Raw genomic sequence first — 14,863 nt, forward strand, 5'->3', positions numbered from 1 at the left:
CCACGTCGTTCAGCAAATGCTTCGTGTAGTCACACTCTGTCAGATAGGGGACCTTGCTATTTTACGACAAAAGCTTCCCAACACTTCTTGGGGACGTCCGACCTTGCTACAGAAAGTCCAGACGTGAAGGGAAATTTTCACTGCGGTGGAGCCTTTTGCGATGTGGCTGAGGAACGCCGGTAGTCTTAGACGAACGTCTGCGGAGGTCGTTTCTCAACACAGTCACACTATGTCGTCTCGTGCGCTGCTGGTAGTCAGCTGCTAGGGGCAGCACAGTGGCGGGTGACGTCACAGGTGGCTGGCGGCGACGGCGGCTGCGGGGTCACCCGCGGTGACGCGCAGCACGGCGCCGGCCGAGCATCGCGGCCGTTCCGACGGCGGGGGTCATCCGGCGCCGCCGCCGCATCCGACGCCGACGCCAGGGGCGGCGGCCGGCGCCTCACACCTTGTCCTCCCCCGCCACCGGCCCGTAGGTCGATCTCACAAGCTGCCAACAGCCAGACACCGGGCACAGTACATAACCGCACCCAAGAGCGAGCTCGGCACTAAGCTACGGCACTATTTTCTAGCAAGGGATACCTTTGACCTCGAATGCTCCGAACTGCACGAAGCCGTGCATAGACTTACAATCGATCACAAAAGTCTACTGTCTCATTTCCACGCAGAACTGTGCAGGTGTCTGTTAGCGCCATCAGACTGTGGTGCGTTGTAGTTGCATTAACAAGTGCTCGGTTTGTGTGAACGGTATAGCCGCAGTACGAATGTGCTTCTTGGAGTGGTCGAGTCCAGGCAACAGTGTAAACTGTGTACTGTGATGTCTTCGAGAAAATTAATCCTACGAATGTGGTCCAAATATTAGGGACAAAGTTGCGATGTGATTAATGTGGAAGTAAAATCGGGGTCGAGGATGAAGTTGGCGGAAATATAACATAATAATTCAGAAATGGGGGACTATAGAGAAGTCTACTGCTATAAAAAAAGGCTTATTTTGAGGCAGGAATTTGATTGATTGATTGATTGATTTTGGGGAGGGGAAGAAATTTCTGAGAACGTGCATTTGCAGCATGTTTCAGTGAAACATGGACTATGGAAAAACCGGAACAGAAGATAATCAAATTGACATGTGGCGCTACAGACGAATGTTGAAAATTAGGTGGACTATAGGGCAAGAAATGAGGAGGTGCTGTTGAGGATCGGAGAGGAAACATTTGTGTGGAAAACACTAACAAGGAGAAGGTACAGTATGATAGGGCATCTGTTAAGACATCAGAGAATGACTTCCATGGTATTAGAGGCAGCTGTAGAGAGCAAAAACTGTAGAGGAAGACAGAGTTTGTGTGGTGTCACCGCCAGACACCACACTTGCTAGGTGGTAGCCTTTAAATCGGCCGCGGTCCATTAGTATACGCCGGACCCGCGTGTCACCACTGTCAGTGATTGCAGACCGAGCGCCGCCACACGGCAGGTCTAGAGAGACTTACTAGCACTCGCCCCAGTTGTACAGCCGACTTAGCCAGAGATGGATCACTGACAACTACGCTCTCATTTGCCGAGACGATAGTTAGCATAGCCTTCAGCTACGTCATTTGCTACGACCTAGCAAGGCGCCATAGCATTTGATATTATTTTATATTGTGGTTATAACATGTACCGGCAAGAGAGACGTTCTACAATTGCGGATTAAAGTTAAGTATTACATCAACTACGTACTTTATTTGCTACTATTAATTCCTTCAACTGTTCCAGACCTCACGCCAATCTGCGTTAGCTTAACGCGTGCCTTTCGGCTTCCTCTCATTGTGACTTGGCTGTCTTGCCAAGTCACAACATTTTTGGCGACGAGCTAATTCGCGTTTGTACCAATTGATCTTGCCTTAATTTACTTGTGTCATGGCTTCGCCACAATCTCCAGATGTACTGTCCGAATTTTATCGCTTGCAAGAATCAGCAGACGCAGGCGTTATTGGATGCCCTTGGACAGCTCGTCCAGGGTCAACGTGCAATGCAAACCGATGCGGCCGCCGCCGCTCCACCGCTACCGCAGCCATAACATGCAGTTGCACCACCTTTTCATCATTTTGATGCGGCACTGGAAAGCTGGACGGAGTGGTCACGCCAATTTGGATTCCATCTCGCCGCCTACAGAATTCAAGGCAATGAGCGGCAGGCTCACTTATTATCGTGTGTCGGCGTCCAGACGTACCGAGTGATAGTGAAATTGTTTCCCCGACGCGACGTAGCAACTCTGTCCTACGACGAAATTTTGTCTGCATTAGATGCATATTTCAAGGAATCAGTCAATGTAGTTGCAAAAAGGTATACCTTCTTTCATACAAAACGTACGGCCGGTCAAACTAATAGGGAGTGGGTTGCAACTTTGCAAGGCCTTACTAGGGATTGTGCTTTTGAGTGTGAATGTGGACTCGCTTATTCAGGTACTATGGTGCGTGATGCAATTGCACAGAACGTTTCTGATGTTCGTATAAGGGAACAGATTTTGAAACTAGTCAATCCCTCCCTTCATTAAGTGATGGACATATTGGATAGGCAAGACACACTTGACTTTGCTCAGGAATCATTTGAAACTTCGCCAGCCGTGTGTCACATTAACCGGCCCGCCGGGCGAGCTGCACGGAACAGTAAACAGCCCTCGCGCCCTTCCGCGCAGCTGCGTGTGTCGCGCCAGCACGCAAATGCAGTGCTAAAATCATGCCCGCGGTGTGCTACTAGCCATTCGCGTGGGAATTGCCCGTCACGCCAAGCTATTTGCTTTTTCTGTAATGAAAAAGGACATGTTCAGAGTGTTTGCCAGAAAAAGCTCAGAACGGACACTAACAACCATTGCAGGCCCTTTGCTTCGCGCTGGAATCGGAATCAAACCAAGAATACTCAGGCTCGTGAACCTTCGCCCATGGACATTCATGTAGTTCATTCCACTCCGCCCAGTGCCACTCACTCTAACAGTGCCTCTGTTCGTCCCACAAATAGTGTGCGTCGACATCGTCGGAAATCGCGTCAAGTCGCCAGTGCTTCTGTACCAGTGTCTGTTCACGTTGCACGAGACAGTCGCTCTTGTCGTCAGCAGGACAATAAACTTTTTGTAGATTTGGACATTCATGGCCACGTAATACCATTCCAGCTCGATACCGGAGCTGCAGTTTCATTGATCAATAAAGACGCGTACAAACAACTGGGCACACCCCCGTTGCGTGCCGCACATGTTAAGTTAAATAGTTATTCAGGTCAGAATATCCCTGTGTTAATACAGAGCAGCCTTCTTGCAACATACTAGGGACAAACAAAACTTGTGTCATTTTACGTCCTTCGTTCTCATTCTGCAGTTAACTTGTTTGGTTTAGATTTATTTGAGTTGTTTAACTTGTCTATACTAAATCAGGTACTTTCAGTGAACCAGACTGTGCCTTCAGCCAGTGTTTCTCATCTATGTGAAGAATTTGCGGACATTTTTGCACCGGGCCTTGGTTGCGCTGAGAACTATCAAGCACATTTGGAACTGAAAGTCAACGCGCAACCGAAATTTTTCAGAACATGCAATGTTCCCCACGCATTGCGTGATGAGGTCGCAAGAACATTACACGATTTGGAATCACAGGGTGTAATTGAACGTGTGCAGGCTTCTCTGTGGGCATCACCCTTAGTAATTTTGCCGAAACCTTCCGGAAATCTGAGACTTTGTGTGAACTTCAAGGCAACGGTGAATCCACAACTAGTGATTGCAACGTTGCCTTTACCCCGCCTGGAAGATCTTTTTGACAAACTGTGCCCGGGTAAATATTTTTCGAAATTGGACCTAGCCGATGCGTACTTGATAATACCAGTGGACGACGAATCCCAGCGCGTTTTGGTGGTTAACACGCATCTTGGTTTGTATCGCTTCAAAAGACTGCCATTCGGGTGTGCATCTGCCCCTGCATTGTTTCAGCAATATCTGCAAACTGTTTGTGCCTCGGTCCCGACTGCAGCAAACTATCTGGACGATATTGTGATCTCCGGAAAGACGGAAGAAGAACATTTAGCCAATCTCAGAACATTATATCAGGTCTTGCGACAAAATGGTCTTCGCTTGCGGAAGGACAAATGTGTGTTTTTTGCTCGTGATTTACCATATCTGGGACATGTAATCAATGCCCAGGGCATACATCCCAGTCCAGAGCACCTCCGTGCCGTACAGGACTTGCCTTCGCCGCAGAATTTGAAGCAGCTACAGAGTGTGCTGGGAAAAATAAATTACTACCACCGCTATGTGCCGCATGCCTCTTCCATTTCAGCTCCGCTTCATCGCTTACGCCGTAACGGTGTTCCGTTCGTCTGGACGACGGAATGCGAACGCGCCTTTCGCCAGTTGAAATCGGCGTTGCTTTCTAATACTTGCCTTACGCCATTCGATCCCCAGAAACCCCTTTTGTTGATGGTCGATGCATCGGGTTTCGGGATCGGTGTTGTGCTTGCGCACAAAGATGGATCGCATGATCGCCCTATTGCCTTTGCGTCAAAATTGCTCTCGTCTGCGCAAAGAAATTATTCACAGATCGAGAAAGAAGCTTTGGCTCTCGTCTTTGGGGTTACTAAGTTCCATGATTTCTTTTATGCTCGTCAATTTACTATCATCACAGACCACAAACCTTTGCCATAGCTTTTTCATCCGAATAAGCCTGTACCTCCACGTACAGCGCAGAAATTTATTCGCTGGTCCATTTTCCTCTCGCAGTACCGCTACGTTATCTTGTATCGGTCCACTGCTCAGCACGGAAACGCCGATGCGTTGTACCGTTTGCCTGTTGCTGAGGACAGAGCGTTCGATTCTTCCGAACTTGCTTGCATGTTCATTGATTCGGAAACCGATGAAGTGGTCAAATCGTTTCCGATTGATTTTCGTCGTGTAGCTACAGCCACAGCTGCTCACCATGTCCTTGCTACCGTTTTGCGTTTTGTTGCTACGCAATGGCCTTTGTCAAAGTCTCGGATCGAGGATCCGTTGGTTCGCCGATTTTTTGCTCACAAGGAGAGACTTATTGTTCGACGTGGTGTTTTGCTGTTGCGTTCTGATAACGATCAGTCCCGGGTCGTGGTCCCACGTTCGTTACAGTCCTCTGTCTTACGGCTTCTCCACCAAGGACATTGGGGTATAGTGCGAACGAAACAACTTGCTCGTCAGCACTGTACTTGGTTCGGAATCGATGCTGCGATTACGAATATGTGCTCTTCTTGCATGGCGTGTGCCGAACAACAATCCGCACCGCCGCGGAAATTCTTTGCATGGCCGAAAGCCACTTCCCCTTGGCAACGCTTACACATCGATTTTGCTTGTGCATTCTGGAATGCTCGATGGTTGGTTGTTGTCGATTCTTTAAGTAATTTTCCTTTAGTTGTCCGGATGTCTTCCACGACGTCTTGTGCCACCATCCAAGCGTTATCCGCTATCTTTTTCACTGAAGGTCTTCCACAGACTATTGTTTCCGACAATGGCCCACAATTCATGTCCGCCGAATTTGTCATTCTGCAAGGCCAATGGTATTCAACATCTGACATCCGCGCCGTATTCGCATCAGTCAAACGGTGCCGCTAAACGATTGATCCGTACTTCCAAGTCACAGATGTTGAAGTTGAAAGAGTCGCATTCTCGGGAGGACGGGTTATTGCTCTTCTTGTCCTCGTATCTCAGCCCCGAGATGGTCGCTCGCCGGCTGAGTTGCTCCACGGACGTCCTCATCGAACCTTGATGTCTTTGCTGCATCCGCCGCATCAGGTTCCTGTGCAGCGGCAGCCACCTGCTTTTGCTCCAGGCGACGTTGTATACTATCGCAACTATCGCGGTTCACGGCGTTGGCTCGCAGGGCGCATTCTTCGCTGCCTCGGCCGCGCTATGTATTTGGTTTTGGGTGCCTCTGGTGAGGTGCGTCGGCATCTCAATCAGCTGCGCCTCTGTCGTCGCACGGGTTCTGCCGCTCCCCGTCTGCTTTTAGCGAAGGTGCCGTCCGGTCAGCGCCCTGGGGACCCATCTACTGGCTCGCCTCATCCCCAGGTGTTGCCGACGCTGCCTTCCATTTTTCCCCGTGGAGACGCGCCGCCGCCGCCGCCTGTTCTCCCGCCGGCGCCGCCCGCAATGGACGCTTCGCTGCAGCTGCCAAGCGCCTCCCTTGGGTCACGCGCCGCCGATCGCTTCCCGTGACCAGCTGTCCTCCGACATGGAACTCTTGCCCGCTCCGGACCAGATGTCGTCTTCGATCGTCGGGTACCACGACGCGATGGAGGTCGACCATTCGGCCCCTCCTGTCTCTTTACGGGCGCATACACCGCATGTTGGCGTGCACCCTGGACTAGGTTTTCAGGCGTTTCCTAGCTCCCCTCGGGCCGAATGGCCAGGTGCGGGTGGCACAGCCTCGCCTGTTGTTAGGCTCCCCACCTCGTCGCATACGTCAACATGGGGTCCTTCCCACGGCGGGCGGAAGCATTATGACAACCGTACGCCGATTTGCGGGGGAGGAATGTGGTGTCACCGCCAGACACCTCACTTGCTAGGTGGTAGCCTTCAAACCGGCCGCGGTCCATTAGTATACGCCGGACCCGCGTGTCGCCACTGTCAGTGATTGCAGACCGAGCGCCACCACACGGCAGGTCTAGAGAGACTTACTAGCACTCGCCCCAGTTGTACAGCCGACTTAGCCAGAGATGGATCACTGACAACTACGCTCTCATTTGCCGAGACGATAGTTAGCATAGCCTTCAGCTACGTCATTTGCTACGACCTAGCAAGGCGCCATAGCATTTGATATTATTTTATAATGTGGTTATAATATGTACAGGCAAGAGAGATGTTCTACAATTGTGGATTAAAGTTAAGTATTACATCAACTATGTACTTTATTTGCTACTATTAATTCCTGTAACTGTTCAAGACCTTACGCCAATCTGCGTGAGCTTATCGCGTGCCATTCGGCTTCCTCTCATTGTGACTTGGCTGTCTTGCCAAGTCACAACAGTTTGGAATACATTCAGTAAATAATTGAGGGCGTAAGTTGCAAGTGCTACTCCGAGATGACAGGTTGGCACTATAGAGGAATTCGTGGCGGGCTGCATCAAAATAGTGAGAAGACTGATGACTCAAAAAGAAAAAAATGTTCAGTCACAGAAATACATGACATTGGGCTAGATAGATATAGTGATTTTGCAAGACAGGGAGGACCAGAAACTGAAGGTGGCTGTTCATGCAGTCATCTCCAGAACCACAGGAACAGTCCAGGCAAAGTGAGTACAAATTGTCTCCACCCAAACAGTCGAGGCCCAGTGTATTCCAAGATATTGATGTCAGCGTACAAGAGAACAATTATGAGAACCCTTGCAATCGTAGCTTCAGTTCTTATAGCAAACTAATGAGGTGCTATGTGCGTTATTAAGAAGAAATCAGATTGCAAATGAATTCTGAATTATGTATCTTGAAAAAGGCGAACAGGAGCTAGTTTAAGTGGAAACAGACCGTCGCAATTACAAACTATAAAAGACCGTATAATATCGCAGTTTGATGGAGCAACGTCGTATCGATCTACAGTTTGTAACACTATCGACCGTTACAGAGTCGAGAGTCTTTGCACTAATGAAGCAAAGAATGAGATTTGTGCACTATGCAGTGTATAGGAGTGTCTGCAGAAGATAATATTCTTTGACTGCGTGAAGTTTAATGTTTATATGTAATTAACAAATTATCTCAGTAACAATAAGTTTCTTTAATTTAACTAGGTATAATTGTTTGTAAAGTGAAGTCAACGCCAGCTCAGGGCTGAAGTTAAATATAGGTGAAAACCAGTAGGGATTTACCGAAGTTCTGGAAGGTCGGAAAAGGTGGAGATTTTTTGCTGCTAATGGAATCAGGTAGGAGAGGGCAGAAGTGGAGTGAATCAGTCAGGCGTAAGACACTCTGGAGGCAGGTGACGAAAGCTGATGTGCGCTGTACTCCGCAGTATTGTTGAAAAAAAGCTGACGTTTAACTGCTTAACAAATGTGAGTGAAGGGGAAGTGCTAAGATACAAGTTTGCAACGCTTTAGAGGAGATATAAAGTATTTCCTGTGTGTGAAATGGTCTAAGGCGTCCATTACTTAGACACGCAGATCCCCAGCAAAGTTAAACTCATATTTGCGATGGTATAAGTCGCATAATTCGACGCCACGAAGACAAGAAAAAATCTCCACCGATGCAAAACGGTACGTGCCTTCAAAGCACCTAAATCTCCAGCAACTGTGCTCAGAACGACACTACTGAAATTAACCGTCCATAGTTCTGTATACGAGCTGTGCTGACAAGTTTTTGCGTGTTTTGTTCAGTAATTATTTAATTTATTTTACGCAAAACTACTCATTTAACCTAAAGTGTTCCAAGTAGAGTTCCTTTCCTATACTGAAGAGAATGAAACCGAGAATCCATTGGTGTGAAATATTATTGTGCAACACAGTGTTTTCTTGCAAAGTAAATTCAAATTATCACTCAAGTGCAACAATTAAAGTACATCTGGAGAATTGTAGATTGCCTCGAAAGTAAGTAAAGTAAATAACAATTCTACAAGTGTGTGAACTTGGTTATTGGGACCTTTTGTCCAAGAAATCACGTGAAGTAAATATGTCAATGAAACTGGAAAAACCAACCAAGTACACAACCTTTTGCAATCATTTCGATACTAACAAAGGTATCGTAAAAATATTTCTTATGTGTAATACTTGTTTTCAGAGGCAGTGTTGCTGATCTTACCTTCAGAAACGTAAGTAGGCATTACTGTAATCCCGGTGTAATTTTCATGGACCAAAACTTTCTAAGTGTGTGCGTGTGACCAATTCGGAAAACAGTCATTATTCAATCTACCTGCATTAGCCTGTTCCTTCAGTGAAAGAAATGATTAAAAGAGAAAAAGTTTTAATAAGAACCAAAATATAGTAAAGACCAAATTTGATGAATTTGTTGATTAACTTCAATCGAGTAGTCATTTTAGCTGGCAACCGTGTTTTTCAGTACTATTATCACTCGCGAGAAGTAGTTTGATGGAATAGAAAAGCTGCAACGAAGAGTATACGATAACTTCAGATTTGACCGAGCTTTATCCATTAAGCGGCGTCTGAGGTCACTTGCGGTTGTTAAGGAGGTAGTTGTGCTCGAGAGGGCGTCTGCCGTAGCACCCCTAACGAGATAGCGGCGTTTCGCGCAGTCGTTATTGCAAGTCATATCAGCAAAAGCAATCATTTTCTCAGCAGTAGGCAGTGCGAGTCCAGCTTCATTTTACCGAAGCTAGAATAACATCTGAAGTACTAAACGTAATTGCAAGAATAGAAACCATGGATGTTGTAAGCGGCCTTTATAAGGTGACAGAACAGCACTTACATCGCCATACTACTGTTATAAATTCACTATTGGCATCTGTATAACTTGACACCAAAAGTGTCTAAAATGGCTGGCGTCGATAATTTCAAAGCTTCGGTTTCTTTTATCGACAATCTTAAGGCTGAATATGGCATTTCATCCAGGCACATTTCTCAAACTTAAGGACATAGGAGACATTAATAGTATACGCCACACGGCGCAACCGTTTGTGTAGCTAGTGAACATGTTTATGAGAGAGCAGGATGTGGAGGAAGGAAATGTTTGGAACAATGACCAGAGTCAGTTCCAGTATGAAATTTCATCAACAACACTGTCTCACACAGGAGAGAAAACTTCAGCTAGTGTTTTGCAGTCTCTACATAGCTCTATCCACAGCTACACAGCTGACGCGGCTTTATCAGTGACAGGGAAAGTAGCAAACAAGCCGTACATCAGTTTTCAAGAGGCGCAAGGCACTTTCGGCCAAAATATTTCAAAGAAAATTGAAGACACCTGCCCACGAAACATTGATGTGAGGAAAGCAAAAGTGTAAAAGTGACTAAACAACACATGAAACATTCCTCTAGTCCTTGGCAAACATGTAACAACTGAGCAGAGCCTGTTGCTGTGTGAATCCTGCTCATATAGTACAGATCGTACGCTTTTAGTTGCAAGTTTTCCAGACGAAGATGTGATGCTGAAGATATCGACAGCGAAAACAACAAAATATTTCCAACCTCCGATGTTTACCACTTTCGGCATATCAGCCCCACATTAGAAGCACTGCTGCTTTTATAAGATAACAGTGTGGCAAACCACGAAGATACTTGATCTCTATTGCATCATCAAATTTCGTTGTGTGATTTACAATCAATTTTCCTCACTCAAGTTAATTCCTAAATTGCAATATGCTTGGTGAAAAGCAGGTTATGACTTGATATACCGACATCTTGATTTAAAACGTAATTAGTGTGGGTTTTGGTATTGGAATGCATGAATGCGAAAGTGATTTTGAATGTAAAAACGCAACTTTAGTGAACTGTGCACATTGTTCTCTTCCACTCCGTTTCAACCACTTCGTCGAAATTCAGCATCTGTATTATGAGGACAAATAAAAGCACTATCAGGTGTGCAGGATATGTTTGTTTTGCGCTGTTGTAATTAATTTAAGCAAAGGGCTTTTGGCAATGTTCATTGAAAATATAATGATACACTGACGTCACTGAATTACGTATAATTTTCAGAGTACGATATTGATACCTTGTTACACTACTGGCCATTAAAATTGGTACTCCAAGAAGTAATGCAGATGACAAACGGGTATTCATTGGACAAATATATTTTACTATAACTGACATGCGATTACATTTTCACGTAATTTGGGTGCATAGATCCTGAGAAATCAGTATCCAGAACAACCACCTCTGGCCGTAATAATGGCCTTGATACGCCTGGGCATTGAGTCAAGAAGATCTTGGATGGCGTGTACAGATATAGCTGCCCGTGCAGCTTCAACACGATACCACAGTTCTCCAAGAGTAGTGATTGGCGTATTGTGAGGAGCCAGTTGCTCGGCCACCATTGACCAGACGTTTTCAGTTGGTGAGAGATCTGGTGAATGTGCTGGCCAGGGCAGCAGTCCAACGTTTTCCGTATCCAGAAAGCCCCATACAGGACCTGCAACATGCGGTCCTGCATTGTCCTACTGAAATGTAGAGTTTCACAGGGATCGAATGAAGGGTAGAGCCAAGGGTCGTAACACATCTGAAATGTAACGTCCACTGTTCAAAGTGCCGTCAATGCGAACAAGAGGTGACCCAGACGTGTAACCAATGGTGCCCCAATCATCACGCCGGGTGATACGCCAGTATGGCGATGACGGATACACGCTTCCAATGTGCGTTCATCGCGATGTCGCCAAACACGGATGCGACCATCATGATGCTGTAAACAGAATCTGGATTCACCAGAAAAAATGATGTTTTGCCATTCGTGCACCCAGGTTCGTCGTTGAGTACATCATCGCAGGAGCTCCTGTCTGTGATGCAGGGTAAAGGGTAACCGCAGCCATGGTGTCATAGCTAATAGTTCATGCTGCTGCAAACGTCGTCGAACTGTTCGTGGAGATGGTTGTTGTCTTGCAAATGTCCCCACCTGTTGAATCAGGGATCGAGACGTGGCTGCACGATCCATTACAGCCTGCGGATAAGATGCCTGTCATCTCGACTGCTAGTGATACGAGGCCGTTGGGATCCAGCACGGCGTTCCGTATTACCCTCCTGTACCCACCGATTCCATATTCAGCTAACAGTCATTGGATCACGACTGACGTAAGCAGCAATGTTGCGACATGATAAACAGCAACCGCGTTAGGCTACAATCTGACTTGTATCAAAGTCGGAAACGTGATGGTACGTATTTCTCCTCCTTACACGAGGCATCACAACAACGTTTCACCAGCCAATGCCGGTCAATTGCTGTTTGTGTATGAGAAATCGGTTGGAAACTTTCTTCATGTCAGCACGTTGTTGGTGTCGCCACCGGCGCTAGGCATGTGTGAATGCTCTGTAAATGTAATCATTTGCATATCACAATATCTTCTTCCTGTCGGTTAAATTTCGTTTCTGTAGCACGTCATCTTCGTGGTGTAGCTATTTTAATGGCCAGTAGTGTACTTCGTCTCCCTCTAGTAAAATGTCACTTGCGATAGATCGCAACGTATTGCACGGAAATAACACAGACAACTGTTTTAGTTTTTTGATTTTTTTTAAAGAAAAAAAGATCGAGGTTTATTCAAAGCATGGTTTCGTGCGGTATCGATCGCTCGAGGTCAAAGGTCCCTTGTGAGTTACGCTACTATTCTCTAAGCACAGTGTCTAAATAGACTGAGTTAAGGTAATGGGGGTCGCTTCTTAAGATTTGACAAATGATATTTACTTATTTTTTCACACATCGTGTTACGCAAAAATACGAAGAGTATACAGTACTCCAGCAGCGGCTGACTAGTGTTTCCCCGCACTGCCTGCTACCGCCACGCACCAGCGCTAGTCAGTTACTGTTGTAATGTCGTTCATTCTTTGGGTTGTACTGCCCTTGTCAATAGGTGTACATAAACTGATAATCGCAGTAGGCTGATCTGGGGACCGCCCTAACGAATGGGCATATAAGATTCGTTCTAAAATGCCTATTGTTTGCAACGGGAAACAAACTGATGTTTTCCCTTGCGATTGGGCGTCGTATGGGAGAAGTGATGAGCAGTATTTTATCTTGACTCACTCCAACTGCACACTGTACAAACTTGATTGCAGATATTTATCGAAACATCAGATGGCGTCACTTAGGAGGAACACCTGTGTGCATGTAGGCACTTCCAAAATTAATTACACTTGTCGTCAACGCTAAGACCATCGCACAACTAGAGTGGCGCATCATAATGTTAAAGGTTTCCTACAGACAATGTTCTGATGAGGTACGGCTAACAGGGGCGCAGCATTGTGTGACAGAAATGACAACTGGAAACTCCAAAGTTGAAGTACACGGAACAGCACGATTCTTGTGTGAAAAATGTTCCAATTGCTTTTAGATCCACGGGGAAATTCTGGCTCTGTGTGGACTAAGTGCAATGTCACGTCCAGCAGTGTGAAATGGCGCCAACAATTTGACCATTCCCACACAGGCTTGGGTAATGCTAATCGGGAGAGAAAGTAATCGACCTCCTCCGCAGTATACAATGTCCAGAGCACCGAAGAATTGATCCGCAGCAATAATAGAGTGAATATCGCAGATATTGCTCACAAGGGAACCTCCCCATCGCACCCCCTCAGATTTAGTTATAAGTTGGCACAGTGGATAGGCCTTGAAGAACTGAACACAGATCAATCGAGAAAACAGGAAGAAGTTGTTTGGAACTACGAAAAAATAAGCCAAATATACAAACTGAGTAGTCCATGGGGAAGATATGCAACATCAAGGGTGATTTGAGCTCAGGAACGCCGTGGTCCCGTGGTTAGCGTGAGCAGGTGAGGAAAGAGAGGTCCTTAGGTCCTTGGTTCAAGTCTTTCCTCGAGTGAAAAGTTTAATTTTTTATTTTCAGTTTATGTGACAAACTCTTATGTTGTCATCACCTTTTTGGGAGTGATTATCACATCCACAAGAGAACCGAAATCGGGTAAGGTAGAAGAATCTTTTTACGTATTTGCCAAGTGTACAAGTTAGGTGGGTCGACATCATATTCCTGTCATGTGACGCACATGCCGTCACCAGTGTCGTATAGAATATATCAGACATGTTTTCCTGTGGAGGAATCGGTTGACCTATGACCTAGCGATTAAATGTTTTCGGTTCCCATTGGAGAGGCACGTCCTTTCGTCTACTAATGGAACGATTTACCGGTGCGGTCGCAAAACACAGACACTAAACTTATTACAGTGAACAGAGACGTCAATGAACGAACGGACAGATCATAGCTTTGCGACAATAAAGAAATTAAAGTTTTCACTGGAGGGAAGACTTGAACCAAGGACCTCTCGTTCCGCAGCTGCTCGCGCTAACCGCGGGACCACGGCGCTCCTGAGTTCAATTACCATTGATGTTGCCTATCTTGGGTGTGGACTACTCAGTTTGTATATTTTGCTTATTTTTTTTTTCATAGTTCCACACAACTTCTTCCTGTTTTCTCGATTGATCTGTGTTCAGTTTTTCAAGGCCTATCCAATGTGCAAACTTATATCTAAATCTGAGGGGGGTGTAATGGGGAGGTTCCCTTGTCAGTAGATGAGCATGCCACAGGCAGTGCTGAGTCCAGCGTCCGAGACAGACTGCACTGTCGCCAGCTAACACGATGCAGTGTGAGCAACACGAGGTGCAGGACTGAACTTCGCTCCGTGGAAGATAATGATTTCCTAAACCGCATCGCTACGGGCTGTGAGACGGGGGTCATTTCACACCGTCAACAAAGGGAGTGCCTGTAGGATGGAGACACACCTTCTGGCCTCTGCGGAAAAAATACAATGTTCCGTCAACAGCAGATTAGGTCACGGCCAACGCTTTCTTTGATTGTGAAGAAGTTATGTATTCAAAGTCTATGACAAACGACATAAACATTAATGTTGATTCGTACTGCGCAATGTGTGTAAGTGTGTGTGTGTGTGTGTGTGTGTGTGTGTGTGTGTGTATGTGTGTGTGTAGAACTGCTGTTTGGAAAAAGAAACACTGTTTTGTTCGTGATATTAATACATAATATTTCTGATAAATAATTTACGTAATATTAAACATATTTATCATATAAGTAATACCAGATGTTCCTACTGAATGCAGCCTAATGTTTATTTTCATTATAAAGAAACATGTTCCAGCCATTTATTCACATTAGACATTATCACTGCCCTATAAAACAAAGAAAATGTTTACTTACACAATTTTTTAGCGGATGCGTAGTGTTCCTAAATGAAGATTAAAATTTTATGATTATGTACAATGACAGCATTCTGATTATTCATTTAC

The 14,863-nt window shown here is 45.8% G+C and overlaps 1 protein-coding gene across 1 annotated transcript in view; it reads right to left on the reverse strand.

The window, feature by feature from the left end:
• Positions 1–254: 254 nt before the first annotated feature.
• LOC126474840 (calcitonin gene-related peptide type 1 receptor-like) overlaps positions 255–14,863 on the reverse strand; it is an 820,928-nt gene continuing 806,319 nt past the window's right edge. Inside the window, exon 12 of the mRNA XM_050102318.1 lies at positions 255–487. Within this exon, the coding sequence (XP_049958275.1) occupies positions 255–487 (233 nt within the window). The remainder of the gene's footprint in view (positions 488–14,863) is intronic.

This window comes from Schistocerca serialis, chromosome 4, assembly GCF_023864345.2.
Source record: "Schistocerca serialis cubense isolate TAMUIC-IGC-003099 chromosome 4, iqSchSeri2.2, whole genome shotgun sequence".
Lineage (NCBI taxonomy): Eukaryota > Metazoa > Arthropoda > Insecta > Orthoptera > Acrididae > Schistocerca > Schistocerca serialis.